The following is a 20750-nucleotide window of genomic DNA, read 5'->3' on the forward strand; positions in this document are numbered from 1 at the left end:
CCCGCCTTGGCCTCCCAAAGTGCTGGGATTAGAGGCGTGAGCCACTGTGCCTGGCCATATGCTAAATATTATACAGAGATTTTGGTTCTAAAATATCATAACAAATATACTGAGAAAGTTCTGAGAAACAAGCCAGGGTCAACCAAAACACAAATTCTATGATTTAAAACATTTAAAATCTTTGGCCGGGCACGGTGGCTCAAGCCTGTAATTCCAGCACTTTGGGAGGCCGAGGCGGGCGGATCACGAGGTCAGGAGATGGAGACCATCCTGGCTAATACAGTGAAACCCCGTTTCTACTAAAAACACAAAAAATTAGGCAGGCGTGGTAGCGGACACCTGTAGTCCCAGCTATTCGGGAGGCTGAGGCAGAAGAATGGCCTGAACCCAGGAGGCAGAGTTTGCAGTGAGCGGAGACAGCACCACTGCACTCCAGCCTGGGCAACAGAGAGAGACTCCATCTAAAAAAAAAAAAAAACACATTTAAAAAGTTTGATTGAGACTGAGTTTTTGAGATACTGAATAGGAGGCTGGGTGCAGTGGCTCACACCTATAATCTCAGCACTTTGGGAGGCCAAGGCAGGAGGATTGCTTGAGCTAAAGAGTTTGAGACCAGCCTGAGAAACATGGTAAAACCTTGTCTGTAATTAGCCAGACACGGTAGTGCACACTGGTAGTCCCAGCTACTTGGGAGACTGAGGCAGGAGAATCATTTGAGCCCAACAGGCAGAGGCTGCAGTGAGCTGAGACTGTGCCACTGCATTCCAGCCTGAGCAACAGAGCAAGGTTCTGTCTCAAAGAAAAAAAAGTGTAAGAATTATGTACATTATTATATATAAATATGATAAATGCATTCACAGTATACAACAGGTATTTCTTACTGAGAATATTAAATATAAATTTTTCTTTAATTACAAAAGGATATTTTACAAATACTTCACCCTTAAAATTTCTTTTTTTTTTTTGAGACAGGGTCTCACTCTGTCATCCAGGCTGGAGTGCAGTGGCACAATCTCAGCTCACTGCAACTTCTGACCCCCATGTTCATGCGATTCTCCTGCCTCAGCTTCCTGAGTAGCTGGGACTACAGGCACGTGCCACCACACCAAGCTAATTTTTGTGTTTTTAGTAGAGACGGAGTTTCAGTGTTGGTCAGGCTGGTCTTGAACTCCTGACCTCGTGATCCTCCCGCCTCGGCCTCCCAAAGTGCTGGGATTATAGGAATGAGCCACTGAGACTGGCCACCCTTAAAATTTCTAAGTAAACAGAATTGCCAGGAAATTCAAAGATACCTATCTATTACACAAGAATCTGAATGAACTCATCATATTGTCATATGAGTTAATTATTATTTTCTATGTCCAGAGACTCTTCCATTCAGGGATCACTTCAAATAGCTTTTCAAGGTTATCAATAGGTTTTAACACCATTTCTTTATTTAAAAATTTCTTTAAAAAACAGAGATGGGGTCTCACTATGTTGCCCAGGCTGCTGTCAAAACTCCTGGTCTCAAGCGATCCTCTTACCTTGGATTCCCAAAGTGTTGAGGTTACAGGCATGAGCCACCATGCCTGCCCATTTTTAAAATGTTGAAGCCATTTTAAAAATTTAAATTTGCAATACTGCATACCTGACAAGCCTAAAGGTAAGTGACAGTGCTTACAGAAAACACAATGTTTGTTTTTAAGGATATCTTACCTTCTGGTGTTGGTTTGTCTTGAGGAAGATCTGGCATATTTTCATCCAAAAGGTCTGCTAAGGATTGAGAATTTGCCAGCAACTTCTGGTAAGACATAGCAAATTCCTCATACTGTTTATGTCTATCTTCACTGAGCTCCCCTTTAGAATGTAGAATGCGCCTATAAACAAATAAAATCATCTGACAGTCTTATCAAAATAGATGTGATCACAAATTGTTACATATGAGAAACATTCCATAATTTGATTTTCTCATACAAATTTAGTATAATTTTCATTTTTATTTAACATTTGAATCTACTATTTTCAAAATGTATCTGAAATGTATAATCAAATTTACCTGAACATTTAAATTTTAACACTGGTTCCTCAAAGAATATGAAGAATGCTTGCTGAAATACCATAATATTTAACAATACACATCTAAATAATTTTAAATTATTCAGTATTTTATTACAGTCACACTCTTCTCAGATAAAGTTAACCAAAACTAACACAACTACACAAGCCAATTTTCAAAAGCAACAGGTTATAGAAAGAATCAATTATTCTTAAACCTCCATGATTTGAATCAGAAATATCATTATTTAACAATGTATCACAAAATAATTAAAAAATTTTGGTTTTTTATTACTGTCATACTTCCCTCAGACACACAGAGCTAACCAAAAATATATATATATTTTTTTGAGACGGAGTCTCGCTCTGTCGCCCAGGCTGGAGTGCAGTGGCCAGATCTCAGCTCACTGCAAGCTCCGCCTCCCGGGTTTATGCCATTCTCCTGCCTCAGCCTCCTGAGTAGCTGGGACTACAGGCGCCTGCCACCGTGTCCGGCTAGTTTTTTGTATTTTTTAGTAGAGATGGGGTTTCACCATGTTAGCCAGGATGGTCTCGATCTCCCGACCTCGTGATCCGCCCGTCTCGGCCTCCCAAAGTGCCGGGATTACAGGCTTGAGCCACTGCGCCCGGCCAACCAAAAATATTTAACACAACTACACAACTCAGTTTTCAAAACCAACAGATTTTGAACAGGTTCAAAAACAATAGAATCAGTTATCCTTAAACTTCCATAATGATTTTAATCAAGATTATCTTTTGAAAAAGCCCACAATCTTCCCCACAGCCAATTCTCAATCTACTGTGCAAGTACTGGTTATTTATCCAGGTAATGGAGAAGTCCACTTACTCAGGCCAGCCCGTATCAAGGAACTAAGGACATAACCACTCTTCCACTTTGCAAGAATACACCAATAAGCCCATAACTACAAATGCAAAACTACTGAAAACACCAAAATGTATAGAGTAAAAGTCTTATTATATTCGTGTAAATCATTGAGACTTATATAGCTGGATCCAATTTTTTACATATAAAATATCCATGTGGTACTATAATATTCAAAATTTATAAACCATAATGCAAATACAATGTTTCAAAAAGTCAATTATAAATTATAAATAGTTATTTTTACAAGTAATACTTAGAAGTTTTTTTATTTCTTGTTGAGTTTTCTTCTGAACAGTGAAGAAAACAAGGTTTTCTGTAATGCCATCTTCCATCTTCTAAAAGTTACAGAGAAAAAGGCAGAAAAATAATGCCTATATTTATTCTTCCCAGATTATTTGAAACAACGTCAAAACTTTCCCATTTTACTCTATTTCTACTCACATAAGCTTTTGTTTAAATACTATAACAATTCAGCCTGGCACGGTGACTCACGCCTATAATCCCAGCACTCTGGGAGGACGAGGCAGGCGGATCACCTGAGGTCAGGAGTTTGAGACCAGCCTGGTCAACGTGGCAAAACCTCGTCTCTACTAAAAATACAAAAATTAGCCAGGTGCAGTGACGTGCGCCTGTAATCCCAGTTACTCAAGAGGCTGAGGCAGGAGAATCGCTTGAACCCAGGAGGTGGAGGTTGCAGTGACCCGAGATCGTGCCATTGCAATCCAGGCTGGGTGACAGAGCAGGACTCCTGTCTCATAAACAAATAAATACTATAACAATTCAAGTAACAACATTTTCAATTTTCCAAATATTAATTCCCATTACAAGTGCATCAGTGCATAGATTCATGAAATCCAGTTATTTCCTCTTTTCAAATCTGGCCTATTAGGGTCTAAAATGAGAAATTTCATTTTCTTATGATTTAAATATACATTAGATATCATTCTACCAACACATTAGTAAAATGTTAAAATAGTTTAACCATAACAATCCAGGCTAAAAAGTGCTTCTCTAAAAATATTGTCATTAGAGAGCATTTTTCCCTCTTCAAACATTTGTTTCAGACTACTGTTACAAACACAAAATTTTTTCAGTAATTTTATGAATGAATTTTAAAAAGTAAAACAAAAACCCATAGCATTTTAACATATTCATACCTATGAAAGACAGCATTAGCACTCTGAATGAGCTTGTTAAAATTTTTAATCAGAAGTTCTAATAGAACTCATTTTGGATGTTAACAGTCATTTAAAAAAGTTTTTTTTCCATTTACTTTTATTTTTTGTAGCGACGGGAATCTGACTATGTTGGCCAAGCTGGTCTCAAACACCTGGCCTCTAGCAATCCTCCCACCTCAAACTCCCAAAATGTTGGGATTACAGGTGTGAGCCACCACACTCAGCCAAAATTAAGTAAATTACTGAAATAAGCAATACTCAGAAGTAGGTTACTTAGGCTGGGCGCAGTGGCTCACGCCTGTAATCCCAGAACTTTGGAAGGCCAAGGTGGGCGGATCACAAGGTCAGCAGTTTGAGACCATCCTGGCCAATATGGTGAAACACTGTCTCTACTAAAAATAAAAAAATTAGCCGGGCACGGTGGCAGGCACCTGTAATCCCAGCTACTTGGGAGGCTGAGGCAGAAGAATCACTTCAACCCGGGAGGCAGAGGTTGCAGTGAGCCGAGATTGCACCATTGCACTCCAGCCCGGGAAACAGACCCTGTCTTAAAAAAAAAAGAAAAGAAAAGAAGCAAGTTACTTAAAAATATCTGCAATGTAGGATTGGGCATGGTGGCTCACGCCCATAATCCCAGCACTTTGGGAGGCTGAGGCAGGTGGATCACCTGAGGTGAGGAGTTCAAGATCAGCCTGGCAAACATGGTGAAACCTCGTCTCTACAAAAACATAAAAATTAGCCGGGCATGATGGTGGGTGCCTGTAATCCTAGCTCCTTGGGAGGCTGAGGCAGGAGAATCATTTGAACCCAGGAGGCAGAGGTTGCAGTGAGCTGAGATTGCACCATTGCACTCCAGCCTGGGCAACAGAGCGGGACTCCATCTCAAAAAAAAAAAAAATCTGCAATGTTATTAAGAAAAATGTTAACAGGTAAAAATTGAAGAGTTTATTCCGTGGTACTTTAGGTGGAAAAAAAATTAAAAAACAAAAACTGAAGAGTTTATTCTGAAGCAAATTATATTAAAGGGATAATAATGGCTCTAAGAGATTTCAAAACCCCTAATGACAATTACTATGTAACATTATTTCATACTTGAAATCGTAAAATATATCTCTGAATAACATAACCCAAAACTTTATTTCTCTTAAGTTCTGACATTCTGGTCATCCAAGGAACAAACATCCAGTCCACTGAGATACATAATCACACTAAGGATTTCTAATACATAAGCAGTAGCAAGGTGATGACTACCTTAGGAAAACAAAAACGAACAGCACTTTTCCTCACTTTCACATGGGGATTTGCCTGTGACTGTGCACTGGCTCCATTAAAAGTGATTTCATTCTATGATGGTTCCCTGAGACTGGGTTCCAGTTCCTCTCCAGTCCTGCTGGAACCAAACTAAAACTATAAAGCTTCACTGATACTCCTTACCCTCCCCTTAATTCCATGATCAAATGCATTAACAGCATTAACTTACCTAACTAATGAGTAGGTACTTAAGTTACTATTCAGTGAAAATAGTCCTCAAGGAAAGTTTAGATTTGGGGTTTTGCCTGTCTGTTTTATAGCTCCACAAGCCTTTTACTCCCATTTTTTTTTATTATTATTATACTTTAAGTTCTGGGATACATGTGCCAAACGTGCAGGTTTGTTACACAGGTATACATGTGCCATGGTGGTTTGCTGCACCCATCAACCTATCATCTACATTAGGTATTTCTCCTGATGTTATCCCTCCCCTAGCCTCCCAACCCCCAGTTTTTTTTCTTGTGCTTTGTTTTGTTTTTAATATCTTACACTGAGCACTCAGTTAACAGGACAGAATACCAATTATACAATTATGACTTCTGTTATATATAAAACTGACAGATGTAGCCATATATACTTTACTTGACATCTAAGTAATACACATTTACTGAACTGACTAAATCCACAGCATGCAGTAAGACGAAACACAGATGAAGCAGAGCAATAACTCATTATAGTGCCCGAACATTTAAAGCCCAAGGATTGGCCAGGCACAGTGGCTAATGTCTGTAATCCTAGCACTTTGGGAGGCCAAGGAGGGCGGATTGCTTAAGTCCACAAGTCCGAGACCAACCTGGGCAGCATGGTGAAACTCCATCTCTACAAAAAACACAAAAATTGGCCGGGCGCTGTGGCTCACACCTGTAATCCCAGCACTTTGGGACGCTGAGCCAGGTGGACCACAAGGTCGGGAGTTCAAGATCAGCCTGACCAAAATGGTGAAACTCCATCTCTGCTAAAAATACAAAAATTAGCCAGGCATGGTGGCATGCACCTGTAATCCTGGCTACTCAGGAGGCTGAGGCAAGAGAATCACTTGAACCCGGGAGGCAAAGCTTGCAGTGAGCCAAGATCATACCACTGCACTCTAGCCTGGGGGACAGAGCAAGACTCCATCTCAAAAACAAAAAAAAAAACAAAATCAGTTGGATGCGGTGGTGGGCATCTGTAGTCCTAGCTACTCAGGAGGCTGAGGAGGGAGGATCACCTGAACCCAGGAGGTCAAGGCTGCAGTAAGCTGCAACTGTGCCACTGCGCTGCAGCCTGGGTGACAGAGTGAGACCCTGCCTCAAAAAATAAATAAATAAACCCAAGGATCATTTAGAAATTCTAATGAAATTAAACATGCTTAAATGTAGGCTAAAAATGTCAGAGTATTTTTTTGTAATTTTATGAAACATATAGGAAAAGGTTTTCAGTTTGTTTTTGAAAACCCATGTGAGAGAACAAAATATTACACAACACATCTGACCAACAAGTATCTCTGCTTTCTATCAGTTATCAAAAAATATGACCAAAATTTCTCATGTGAATTCCATGGGAATGTATCACAGAAAATATAACCAAAATCAAGCTGAAAACATGATTTCATCATATATTTTAATTACTGCCTTTTTAGAAATACATCAATTACATAAAGCTGAATTTAAGCCATTCTTTTGAGAATGTCATAAAGTAGAGGTCAGCAAACTTTTTCGGTAAAGGGCCAAACAATGCGTATTTCAGTCTGCAGACCATTTGGTCTTTGCTGAAACTACTCAGCTCTGCTAACATAACACAAAAGAAGCCACAAATAATATGTAAACAAATGAGGGTGACTATAAAATTTTATTTATGAACACTGAAATTTCAACTTGAAATCATTTTCATGCTTCCCAAAACATTCTACGTTTGACTATTTTTCAACCATTTAAAAAAGTAAAAACCATTCTTAGGTGACAGGCTGTAGAAAAACTAGTCATAGGCTTAATCTAGCCCACAAGCCATAGTTTGCCAATCCCTGTCACACTACTACATATCTTATAAATTAGTGCATTCCCTCCTGCAATATCATTGCACACTAGAGAGGTACTTGTCCCCTTTTACAGATGTAAACAGTAAGTAATGAGAACAAAATCAATGCCAACTCTTACGCTTTGTTATAAAAATACAAAAAAAAAATTGCCCTCCTTTCTGCAACATACGTGAGACATCACTGTCCAGAAGAATCTCTAAGGTACATCAGTCCTTGATTTTACAGAATATTTTTTTTCCGTTTCATTTTGTTTCGTTTTTGAGAGGGAGTCTTGCTCTGTTGCCCAGGCTGAAGTGCAGTGGTGCAATCTCGGCTCATTGCAACCTCCACCTCCTAGGTTCAAGCAATTCTCCCTGCCTCAGCCTCTCACATAGCTGGGATTACAGGAGCCTACCACCACACCCAGCTAATTTCTATATTTTCAGTAGAGTCGGGGTTTTGCCATGCTGGCCAGGCTGGCCTCAAACTCCTGACCTCAGGTGATCTGCCCACCTCAGCCTCCCAAAGTGCTGGGATTACAGGCATGAGCCACCGCACCCAGTTGAATGTCTTTTATATTACTCATTTAATATTACAAAACCAACTAAAAAAAAACAATTTTTGAGTCAAGCATTATACATCATAAATGAGAAAATTCATTAATGCCTAAAAAATTATAATATTAAGAGAACTTTTTTCCATTTTTTGACTTTTTTATTTTTCCTTCATTTTATTAATTAATTTTTGTTTTGTATTATCCTAAAAAATTAATTTTATTTTTACTTATTTTTATTTTTTTGAGACAGAGTTTTGCTCTGTCACCCAGGCTACAGTGCAATGGCACAATCTCAGCTCACTGCAACCTCCGCCTCCTGGGTTCAAGCCATTCTCCTGCCTCAGCCTCCTGAGTAGCTGGGATTACAGGCATGCGCCAGTACGCCGGCTAATTTTGTATTTTTAGTAGAGACGGGGTTTCTCCATGTTGGTCAGGCTGGTCTCGAACTCCTGACCTCAGGTGATCTGCCAGCCTCAGTCAAGCTACTAAAGTTTAAGAAGTTTAACATAAAAATTTATAAAATCATAAAAAGACAGAAAGAGAAATTCTCATTCAAATGTCTTTCAGAAAGGTCAGGCAGGCAATCTATCAATAAAAGCTAACTAACATTTATTAAACACTTACAATGTGCCAGACACTGTTATTAAGTGCTTTCACACATATGAATTCACTACATGATTCACATTTACCTCAGAGTTACAGAACTATTGTTATGCGCATTTTACAGATGGGAAAACTGAAGCAGAGATGCTAGGTAACTTGCCCAAGATTGCAGAATGTGCAAATGACAGTGCTCTAGCTCACGTCCACGCTGGAATACTGGACTATGTTGCCTTTCAAATTATAATTATCCACTTTGTACATTCTAGTGAAGTTCAAATGTCTCTCAAACACATTCACGAAGACAAGCCTTCACCACAGAACAGCTTATTCTATTTCCTCTATCTGGGTCCCTCTCTCCTTTGGATTTGACTTGGTAAATATTGAGTGGCTAACATGTATACTATACACTTCAAAAACAAGTGCTAAATGTAAATATGGATGGATATTATATAATTGTGAAAAGTACAGTATGAAGAGGAAGAAAATAACCTGACTCTGTCACTCACTTTCCATGTTATATTGGGCAAGCCCTTTAATCCCTTTGTTTTACCATCTTCAAAATACAGGCATTTATACAATATAGGTACTGTTAGGATCAATTAAGATCATATAGGCCAGGTGTGGTGGCTCACGCCTGTAATCTCAGCACTTTGGGAGGCCAAGGCAGGAGGATCACTTGAGCCCAAGATATCAAGACCAGCCTGGCCAACATAATGAGACCAAGTCTCTACAAAAAAAAATTTTTTTTAATTAGCCAGGGGTGGTGGTGCATACCTGTGGTCTCAGCTACTTGGAAGACTGAGGTGGGAGATATCAAGGCTGCAGTGAGTGATGACTGCGCCATGATGCTCCAGCCTGGGTGACAAAGCAAGATCCTGTCTCAAAAAAAAGGGACCATATATGTGATTCATTATGTTAATGTAAAATGGTATTTTCATAAGAAAAAAAGTGCCAAAGCCTAATAAAGGAAAGGCAAGAACTTCAATGCCAAATTCTATTAATCATTAGCCAAATTAAAAAGGAAAATAGTCTTGACAGGAATACAGAACATTCATTTTAACTTTGGTCTTGTGCAATCACACAAAATTAAATATAACACATGGACAAAAATCTCTAAAAGAATGATCATGAAGAAGACCCCAGAAAAAAAAACTTCTGGGTTTTACATCTCCTCCAGCATTCTGTCAAATTTTAATAAAAATCGGCCTTAGAATTATCTTAGATTTTCTTGGCTGGACGCGGTGGCTCACGTCTGTAATCCCAGCACTTTGGCAGGCCAAGGCGGGTGGATCACTTGAGGTGAGGAGACCAGCCTGGCCAACATGGTGAAACTCTGTCTCTGCTAAAAATATAAACATTAGTCGAGTGTGGTGGCAAGTGCATGTAATCCCAGCTACTCAGGAGGCTGAGGCAGGAGAATCGCTTGAAACCCAGGAGGTGCAGGTTGCAGTGAGCCAGGATTGTGCCACTGCACTCCAGCCTGGGTGACAGAGTGAGACTCTGGCACAGTGGCTCACACCTGTAATCCTACCACTTTGGGAGGCCGAGGCGGGCAGATTGCGTGAGCTCAGGACTTCAAGACCAGCCTGGGCAACATGGTGAAACCCTGTCTCTACTAAAACACAAAAAATTAGCCAGGCTTGGCAGCATATGCCTGTAGTCCCAGCTACTTGGGAGGCTGAGGCAGAAGAATTGCTTCAACCTGTGAGGTAGAGGTTGCAGTAAGCTGAGATCGTGCCACTGCACTCCACCCTGGAGACAGAGGGAGACTCCGTCTCAAAAAAAAAATTATCTTAGATTTTCTTTTAGTTTCATTTTAGAATTAATTTATTTATGGATGTCTCATAATCTTGTAAAAACACTCTAGAACACAGCAAAGCAAAACTGTACCCATTAAAATGGGTACTACTACTACAGCACAGTCATTTAAACACAACTAGAATATCTAGGAGACAATTTTAGAGCTCTTAGAACATTACAGCTATAACACTAAGTCTAAAGTACAGAGAAGTAACATCTGAATTGTGCTTAAATACTACCAATCAATTAAACAACCTACCTGTGAAGCAAGGTACAACTCACCTGGAAGGAAAGTGAAAGTAAAAGCAGTACCATTTCATTATTGGCTGATGTGTTTTTAAGTTTCAGTATCAGTCAATAATGCCTCAAGAATGATCATTCATAAAAGAAACCTGACTTTTTTTTTAACAATGGGCCGAGGAAAAAGTCTGCCTTCTACTTAAATGTTTTTTCCTGAACTTTGTCAACCCACTGCTGTTAGACTAAGCCTGCAATCATGAAGGTACCAAGTCATGGGTGCTGAAGAGAAACTTGTTACCACTTCCATCAATTAGAGGGAAAAAAAGGAATAAAAATACATCGAGATTACTCAAACAAGAATTCTGGCCTACTACCTGAATTCATGATTTCACTGTACTGAAAGAAACAAATTCTGTAACATAACTGAGTTATAGCCAATAAAAATTAAATCACTTCTTCATCCAATTAAATGTCCAAAATATACTAATAGAACCTCTATAATATTTCAAAGTACGAAGCATTTCAAAGCATATAAAGAGCACTTAACATTATAACGGCAAAAGTCACTGAGAAAGTAAGGCTATTAACTCCAAATAGGCAACTATTACTGAACAGTATTTTAAAATTTCTAATAATTGTAAATCACCAGGTCAATCACTTAACCAAAATGTATAATAAAAAATAATATTCAGCTGGGTGTGGTGGATCACACATGTAATCCCAGCACTTTGGGAGGCCGAGGAGGGCAGATCACGAGGTCAAGAGATCGAGACCATCATGGACAACATGGTGAAACCCCGTCTCTACTAAAAAAAAAAAAAAAATACAAAATTAAAATTAGCTGAGCGTGGTGGCGCATGCCTGTAATCCCAGTTACTCGGGAGGCTGAGGCAAGAGAATCAGTTGAACCCGGGAGGTGGAGGCTATGGTGAGCTGACACCATGCCACTGCACTCCAGCCTGGGCAACAGAGCGACACTCCATCTCAAAAAAAAAAAAAGATATTGGCCAGGCAGAGGCTCATGCCTATAATCGCAGCACCGTGGGAGGCCCAGGCAGGGGGGTGGCTTGAGCTCAGGAGTTTGGGACCATCCTGGGCAACATGGAGAAATCTCGTCTCCACCAAAAGTGGTGGCACGTGCCTATAGCCCAGCTACTCTGGAGGAGGACTGCTTGAGCTGTGAGGTGGAGGCTGCAGTGAGCACTTCAGCCTGCCACTGCACTCCAGCCTGGGTGACAGAGTGAGACCTTGTCTCAAAAAAAACCAAAATAAAATAATAAAAGATATTGAATAAAAGGTTTAAAGAAATTTAACTACGTAGGAATCTTAAATATCAGCTAGCTTAGTTTTCTTGCTTTATTGCACTTCAGGGAAACCTTACTGGAAGAACGATTGCCATTATTTAGTCCTGTGATAAAGAAAAACCTCAAAATACCTACTGGGTGAGAGGTGTAGTGGCTCACACTTGTAAACCCACAAGTTTGGGAGGCCATGGCAGGAGGATTGCTTGAACCCAGGAGTTCAAGGCCAGCCTGGACAACAGTGTGAGACCGTATCTCTATGTTTACAAAAATTCTTTTAAAGGTTGGGGTAGGGGGCAGACACGGTGGCTTACGCGTATAATCCTAACACTTTGGGAGGCCAAGGCAGGCGGATCATCTGAGGTCAGGAGTTCGAGACCAGCCTGGGCAACACGGCAAAACTCCTTTTCTACTAAAAATACAAAAATTAGCTGGGCATGGTGGCATGTGCCTGTAGTCCCAGCTACTTGAGAGGCTGAGGTGGGAGAACTGCTTGAACCCAGGAGGCGGAAGTTGCAGCAAGCTGAGATCACACCACTGTATTCCAGCCTGGGCAACACAGTGAAATCCTGTCTCAAAAAATTTATTTATTTATTTGTTAATTAAAGGTGGGGTAGCACTGAGCACAGTGGCTCACACCTATAATCCCAACACTTTGGGAGGCCAAGGCGAGAGGATCACTTGACCCCAGAAGTTTGAGATCAGCCTGAGCAATATAGGGAGCTCTCTCTCTACAAAAAAATTTAAAAATTAACCAGGCATGGTGGCACGGGCCTGTAGTCTCAGCTACTTGAGAGCGTGAGGTAGGAAGATCCCTTAAACCCCAGGAGGTCAAGGAAGGCTACACTGAGCCATGATCACATGACTACATTCTAGCCCAGGTAACAGAGTGGGACCCTGCCACAAAAACAAAAAACAAAAAACAAACAAACAAACAAAAACCCACACAGCTACTGGATAATGACTGGGAAGCACAAAATGATCATTTTAGCAGAACACCATAATGTACCCTCATAGAAGGTAGGAAACCCTCATTAGGCCAAGTAGGGATTGTGCATTAATCCATTCCTCATGTTTTTTTCGCTCAGTCACGTATCTGCATCTTCACTATAGTGGCTGCTCAAGTTGAAGCGATCCTAAGGCATGAGTGATTTATTAAGCCATATGCCGACTATTTTCTACATGGTGATTAAGATTCACACATCCTCAAATCATTACATCTAAATGGGCAAAGTCTCCCTCGATAAAAAGGCTGTGATGGCTGGGCACAGTGGCTGACGCCTGTAATCCCAGCACTCTGGGAGGCAGAGGCAGGTGGATCACCTGAGGTCAGGAGTTTGAGACCAGTCTGGCCAACATGGCAAAACCCCATCTCTACTAAAAATACAAACATTAGCTGGGTATAGCGGCGCAAGCCTGTAATCCTAGCTACTTGGGAGGCTGAGGTAGGAGAATTGCTTCAACCCGGGAGGCAAAGGTTGCAGTGAGCCAAGATCGTGACACTGCATTCCAGCCTGGGAGACAGCACAAGACTCCATCTCTAAATAAATAAATAAATAAATAGGCTGTGACAATGCTAAGGTCAGTTTACACTACGTAAGTAAACTTCTCTAATAACTATGGAGTAATAGTTCTGTATCAAATGGATAAAAGTTTCTAGGGAAAGGCCACAAAGCTGTATTCTTAACAACATCTTTTTCAAATTTTTATCAATGATTTGACTAATAAAATAGAAGAGCTGCTTATCAAAGCTGAATATGACCAGAAGATAAGTACTATTCAGTTTTTATTTTGAGACAGGGTCTCTCTCTGTCGCTCAGGCTAGAGTGCAGCGGTGCGATCATGGCTTACTGCAGTCTCAACTTTCCAGGCTCAAGTGATCCTCCCACCTCAGCCCCCAAGTAGCTGAGACTACAGGCCTGTGCCATCACACCCAGCTAATTTTTCTATTTTTTGTAGCAATGGGGTTTCACCATGTTGCCCAGGCTAGTCTCAAACTCCTGGCTCAAGCGATCCTTCTGCCTCAGCCTCCCAAAGTGCTGACATTACAGGCGTGAGCCACCGTGCCCAGCCAGTACTGTGTATTATTAATATACATGTAATCAATATCCAAAGCTTTCATAAAGCTAAAATAATATACCAAAAGCATCTAAATAAAGTTTAATAGAGATAAGCAAGTACACATTTAGGCTTTAAAAATTGTATTTCACTAGTTTAAGGTGAAGAAGTGGCTTGTCAGCAGTTCATATGAGAAATAAAGCTTTAGTGCAAATAAGTTTAACAAAAACCAAAAGAATGACAAGGTAGCTATAAAAACTAAGGCAATTTTAGGTCACAGATAGAAAAGAATGCATCCAAAACAAGTACCCTAAGAATAGTGAAGTGTCTGGAAATCACGGAGCAAGCTGAAAGAACTGGAGGTATTTACCATGGAGAAGAGAAAAGGGAAACATCACAGCAGTCTGTGAGTATCTGAGATACCGTCGTGGGAATAAAAGTGGACACGTATGTCCTCTACCAGTGTTCCTCAAACCATCTGTGGTAAAGGGCCACCTTTCCATCCCCAACTATTGGACACTTCCGTAAAAATATAGTAGGAATACCATGACCATTGAAAACTCCTATAAACCTTTTTGGGGGTGGGGGGTCCGGGGACGAAGTCTCACTCTTATGCCCCAGGCAGGAGTGCAGTGGCGCAATATCAGCTCACTGCAACCTCTGCCTCCTGGGTTCAAGTGATTCTCCTGCCTCAGCCCCCTACAAGTAGCTGGGATTACAGGGGCCTGCCATCATGCCCAGCTGATTTTTGTGTTTTTAGTAGAGATAGGGTTTCACCATGTTGGCCAGGCAGGTCTAGAACTCCTGACCTCAGGTGACACACCCGCCTTGACCTCCCAAAGTGCTGGAATTACAGGTGTGAGCCACCATGCCCAGCCTGAAAATTCCTATAATAATTTCTAAGTGCTCACTCTCACTTTCTGTGTTTCATTCATTGTGAACAGGTAAAAAGTTCATAGATCTCCTACTTCAAGTACCTGTATTCCATCCATACCAGAAAAAAGAACCAAATCAAAGGGAACCATTTTGTGGCAAGTTAAATTTCCACTTGATGTAACAAAGAATTCCTAGCCCACTGTTACCAACAGTGCAATGGCACAGACAGAACTGAGCTCCTTTGGGAAATATTCAGAGGAAAAATAATCTTATCTGTAAAATGTTTTCCTACTTCGGAAAGGTGAACGGATTGGATTAAAACATCATAGAATCTCTCCACTTTCCAAGATTCTGAGTCCAATCAAAAGCAAATACACACACATACACCCTCAAAGTAGCCAAGAATGAATCAATCATTAGCATACTATTAGCATACTAACAAATCATCAGTTACGATGTATTAGGTAGAATGTATGAGGAAAGGACTATGAAACTGACAAAGCATGTGGAAATCATAATTAAGAAGCCCTAAGTAAGTGAGAAGTATGAATAAAGCACCACCATAATCCTTTTTAGTCCATTACTGATGGTACAAGTACATTCTCAGGTTGCCTCTTCAAAGTTTAAACCAGTCCTCGCAAATCAAAACACAAAACAAGGATAAGCCTTTTTCTTTTTCCTAAAAAGAACTATTGATAACACCATTGCCATCTTAAATTCTCACCTGAGTGACCTTCAGCCACAAAGATTTAACCACACAGTCTCTACCTTGATCCTGCCCTAACTGTACTACTGGCATACACCATTCCTGTTCAATCTTCTGGTTAAGTCAATCATCTTCTAGCGGTAACTACTTAAACCACTCCTCCCCTACCACAGACTTACGAAACTAGAAAAGGATATTCTCCTATACAAATTTCTGATCAACAGTAATTTCAGATTCTCAACCATGCAATATAGTTGTAGAAATATTAAAATAGTTTAATACTCAGCCACGTGCTATGGCTATTACCTTCTTTCTACACCCCCTCAACCCCCCTCCAAATCCATCCTCCACAGAAACTGATCTAACGCCCAGCAACTCCATCAACTTCTAGCTTCTTGTTGCTCTTCAGGTACAAATACTACACACTAGTCTACAGTACCTTTTAACAATCAAAATTGGCCCCAAAGTCAGGTCTTTTCACCAATTACCACAGGCACAGTACGTTCCTCATTTAGAATTTTAAATGAATGCCCCCAGCAAGAAGACTCCTACAAATGAGTTTTGAAGTTGCATTTAAGAAATTTTTTCACAGCTACTCGGGAGGCCGAGGCAGGAGAATGGCGGGAACCGGGAGGCGGAGCTTGCAGTGAGCCGAGATCGCGCCACTGCACTCCAGCCTGAGTGACAGAGCCAGACTCCGTCTTAAAAAAAAAAAAAAAAAAAAAAAAAAGAATTTTTTTCGGCTGGGCGCGGTGGCTCAAGCCTGTAATCCCAGCACTTTGGGAGGCCGAGGCGGGCGGATCACGAGGTCAGGAGATCGAGACCATCCTGGCTAACACCGTGAAACCCCATCTCTACTAAAAGATACAAAAAACTAGCCGGGCGTAGTGGAGGGCACCTGTAGTCCCAGCTACTCAGGAGGCTGAGGCAGGAGAATGGCCATGAACCCGCGGGGCGGAGCTTGCAGTGAGCTGAGATCGTGCCACTGCACTCCAGCCTGGGGCACAGAGCAAGACTCCGTCTCAAAAAAAAAAAGAAATTTTTTCACGGCTTATTTTGTGCATTATTTCCCAAAACTCTAATCTGAAATACCACTGGTAATTAATGACTCATTTTCTTAAGAAGAGCAACAGTGACATAAATAACTTAAAATACAAAACAATGAAAGCAAACCTGTTATAGAGAGAACACTAAAGCACACAGAAAAATATTAGCAGGTAAGTTTAAGTGACAGAAAAGGAAAATTTACCACTCAATTATTAAGTACTGTTTAAAATCACAGGAAGAATACACATTCACAAGGTGAAAATCACCATCTACTTGGCAGATTTTTTTTTAAAATCAGAAACAAAATCTATTGTAGACTCACATTAAAACATGAGTACTCAGACTGTTCTACTTTGAAATTTTCCTGGAATGTTAAGAAATCACCTGTAAGGAGCCCTTTTCCATAAGTTCTTTCAGTGGCATGAAGACTTTAAACATTTTTAAGTATGAGCTCCAAAAATAAATTCTCAACTCTGAGAAACATTTGAAAATCACCTGTTTTGTCTCTCAGTATTCTGGAGCTCCCTGTGGTCCCTTTTCAGGTGTTTGGTCAAAGACGTAAAGTACTCTTTTAAAAGATTCTGGAAAGGCTGTTGTTTCTCTGGACTAATTATCTCACTAGGAGGAAAACTCAAATTAAACTTCTCTGCAGCACTCTTTACTTTCCTTGGTACAAGTCCAGCAATATCATCTCCACAATGTCGACAGAAACTAATCACTACAGAGACATGAGTGTGGGACTCCCGATCAGCATTAATAATATTTTTTAGCTGTTCATAGATTAAGGAAAGACCTTCCTTGTCAGTGAAAATCCCAACTATTGTCAATTCTGCAATAAAACGCAAATCAGTTCTTAACTTGGTAATGTTAGGTGTTTTCTCCTCTTTCCTTGCTTCAAAATGTTTTTTCCAGACCTGAAGAAGTGATGGGGCAAAGTCAGCATAACGCTGGTGAAAGAGAGAGCAGAGGTGCACAGCACAGTTCACATCAGAGATTTTCAGTTTTGCTTCCACAATAGAAGCTACAGCTTCTGCAATGTATTTGCTTAAGTTTAGGCCATTAAAATCATGGGACAAGGAGTCTCTCTGCTGTTCCGTAATAGTTTTTAGTTTCTTGACAAAAGCAGTATTTTTCTTCAAACTTGAGTCAAGGCGGCTAAAGAAGTTTTCCTCTGGTCGGTTGTCCGGAGCATTTTGGTTTTTGCTACGAAGTTCCTTTCTTAAATGATGTCGTTCCCAAGCTTCCTGATGAAGCTGAACGGATTCTTCTTTTTCTCTATATAAAAACAAATAAATACATAAAATACTCTCTATATTTTGAAGCGTTATACACAAATCCCCTAAGAGTAAAAAGCCAGTGAAAAAAATTATCTAAGTATAACAATTTACAAGATTCAAAAGGCCTTTCACTACTTTTAAAGACATTTTACTGGCCGGGCATGGTGGCTCATGCCTGTAATCCCAGCACTTTGGGAGACCAAAGCAAACAGATCACCTGAGGTCAGGAGTTCAAGGCCAGCCTCACCAATATGGCGAAACCCCATCTCTACTAAAAATACAAAAATTAGCTGGGCGTGATGGCGCTCACCTGTAGCCCCAGCTACTCAGGAGGCTGAGACACAACACTTAAACCCAGGAGGCAGAGGATGCAGTGAGCCAAGAACGTGCCACTGCACTCTAGCCTGGGCGACAGAGCAAGACTCCGTCTCAAAATAAATAAATAAATAAAGACATTTTACTAATGACTTAAGCTAACAAGTATTATCTTAATGAGAAGCCCAGTACTATAGGTTGATAACAAATGTCATAGAGCAGAGGATACTGACTAGATTAAAATTAAAAATCATTCTGCCAACCGGCAAGTTAACTAGGTAAGACATATAGTGCTACTATGAAAAATACAGTATGTTTGGGAAGGATATAAAATGTGAAACAAATAAAAGCAACGGGCAAAAAGAAAAAAAAATATTCACAAAGAATTCTTTAAAGAACTAGCACTACAAGGCCAGGTATGGTGACTTTGGGAGGCAGCACTTTGGGAGGCAGGTGGATCACCTGAGGTCAGGAGTTTGAGAACAGCTTGGCCAACATGGTGAAACCCCGTCTCTACTAAAAATACAAAAATCAGCTGGGCATGGTGGTGGGCGCCTGTAATCCCAGCTACTTGGGAGGCTGAGGCAGGAGAATTGCTTGAACCTGGGAGTCGGAAGCTGACGCTGCAGTAAGCCAAGATTGCGCAGCTGCACTCCAACCCGGGCAACAGAGCAAGACTCTGTCTCAAAAAAGAATTAGTACTATAAAAGGACGCATTAAAAATGTTTTGAGGCCGGGCGGTGGCTTCACGCCTGTAATCCCAACACTCTGGGAGGCCGAGGCAGGCAGATCACAAGGTCAGGAGATCGACACATCCCGGCTAACATGGTGAAACCCCATCTCTACTAAAAACAACAAAAAATTAGCAGGGCATGGTGGCACGCGCCTGTAGTCCCAGCTACTCGGGAGGCTGAGGCAGAAGAATCACTTGAACTCAGGAGGCAGAGGTTGCTATGAGCCAAGATCATGCCACTGCACTCCAGCCTGTGCAACAGAGCGAGACTCTATCTCAAAAAAAAAGTTTTGAAATGTTAGATATTGTTTTTCCATACTTAGCACATTAGCCAAACCTTTAACAAAGTACCTTGCCAGGTTTGGACTCTTTAAAAATTCAAGTGATTTAGAAAATTTGGAAAGGAACCAGAAGACAACTATCAAATAAAATAAAAAAAAAAAATTTCTTGAGACGGAGTCTCGCTCTGTCGCTCAGGCTGGAGTGTAGTGGCCGGATCTTGGCTCACTGCAAGCTCCGTGTCCCAGGTTTACGCCATTCTCCTGCCTCAGCCTCCCAAATAGCTGGGATTACAGGTGCCCACCACCTCGCCCGGCTAGTTTTTTGTATTTTTTTTTTAGTAGAGATGGGGTTTCACCAGGTTAGCCAGGATGGTCTCGATCTCCTGACCTCGTGATCCGCCCGTCTTGGCCTCCCAAAGTGCTGGGATTACAGGCTTGAGCCACCGCGCCCGGCCCAAATAAGAAACTTTTAATAAAAAGCTAGTAGACTCAGTTTATACCGAAAAAATAACGAAAAACAAATATACCCATTTTTCCTCTAAAAAGACAGAACAATTTAAATTGCAGAAGTAATAAAAGAGGCACGAGTGAGGGGTGACAAACAATGTGATTTTGAAGTTTATTGAAGTTTTTGAGATAACAAAATATATAACTCAAATCTCCACTTTGGGAAGCTGAGGTGGGAGGAGCCCAGGAGTTAAGACCAGACTGGGCAACAGAGTGAGACCCAATCTCTACAAAAAATTTTAAAAATTAGCTGGACATGGTGGCACATGCCTGTAGTCCCAGTTACTTGGGAGGCTGAGACAGGAGGATCGCTTGAGCCCAGGAGGTTGAAGCTGCAGTGAGACATGATCACATCACAGCTCTCCAGCCTGGGTGACAGAGTGAGGCCCTGTCTCAAAAAATTATACACATATCTATAAATCTCTAAAAAAGTAGATTTTCATCTTTCTGAGATAATCACCCTTGAGTTACAAGATAATTATTTGATTTTTCCACTAAAAACTACAATATATTAACAGAAACGTGGCCTCTATCACTGATAACATGGACAGATGAGTATCTCTTTGAAGTCTCCCAGCAACACACAAATACAAAATGAGCAGTGAAAGTACATTTTAAGAAAGTATGTACAAGGCCGGGTGCGGTGGCTCACGCCTGTAATCCCAGCACTTTGGGAAGCCACGATGGGTGGATCACCTGAGGTCAGGAGTTTGAGATCAGCACGACCAACATGGAGAAACCCCGTCTCTACTAAAAATATAAAAATTAGGCCGGGCGCGGTGGCTCAAGCCTGTAATCCTAGCACTTTGGGAGGCCGAGAGGGGCGGATCACGAGGTCAGGAGATCGAGACCATCCTGGCTAATACGGTGAAACCCCGTATCTACTAAAAATACAAAAAAACTAGCCGGGCGAGGTGGCAGCGCCTGTAGTCCCAGCTACTCCGGAGGCTGAGGCAGGAGAATGGCCTAAACCTGGGAGGCGGAGCTTGCAGTGAGCTGAGATCTGGCCACTGCACTCCAGCCCCCGCGACAGAGCAAGACTCCG

The 20750-nt window shown here is 41.0% G+C and overlaps 1 protein-coding gene across 1 annotated transcript in view; it reads right to left on the reverse strand.

Moving 5' to 3' along the window:
- Positions 1–20750, reverse strand: part of UPF2 (UPF2 regulator of nonsense transcripts homolog (yeast)) — a 141209-nt gene that overhangs the window by 101903 nt on the left and 18556 nt on the right. The window contains exons 3-4 of the mRNA XM_011934286.1: positions 17088–17867; positions 1699–1859 (exon numbers count right to left, since the gene is read on the reverse strand). Of these exons, the coding sequence (XP_011789676.1) occupies positions 1699–1859; positions 17088–17867 (941 nt within the window). The remainder of the gene's footprint in view (positions 1–1698; positions 1860–17087; positions 17868–20750) is intronic.

The sequence above is a fragment of the Colobus angolensis genome, unplaced genomic scaffold, assembly GCF_000951035.1.
Source record: "Colobus angolensis palliatus isolate OR3802 unplaced genomic scaffold, Cang.pa_1.0 Scaffold133, whole genome shotgun sequence".
In the NCBI taxonomy this organism is placed as follows: Eukaryota; Metazoa; Chordata; class Mammalia; order Primates; family Cercopithecidae; genus Colobus; species Colobus angolensis.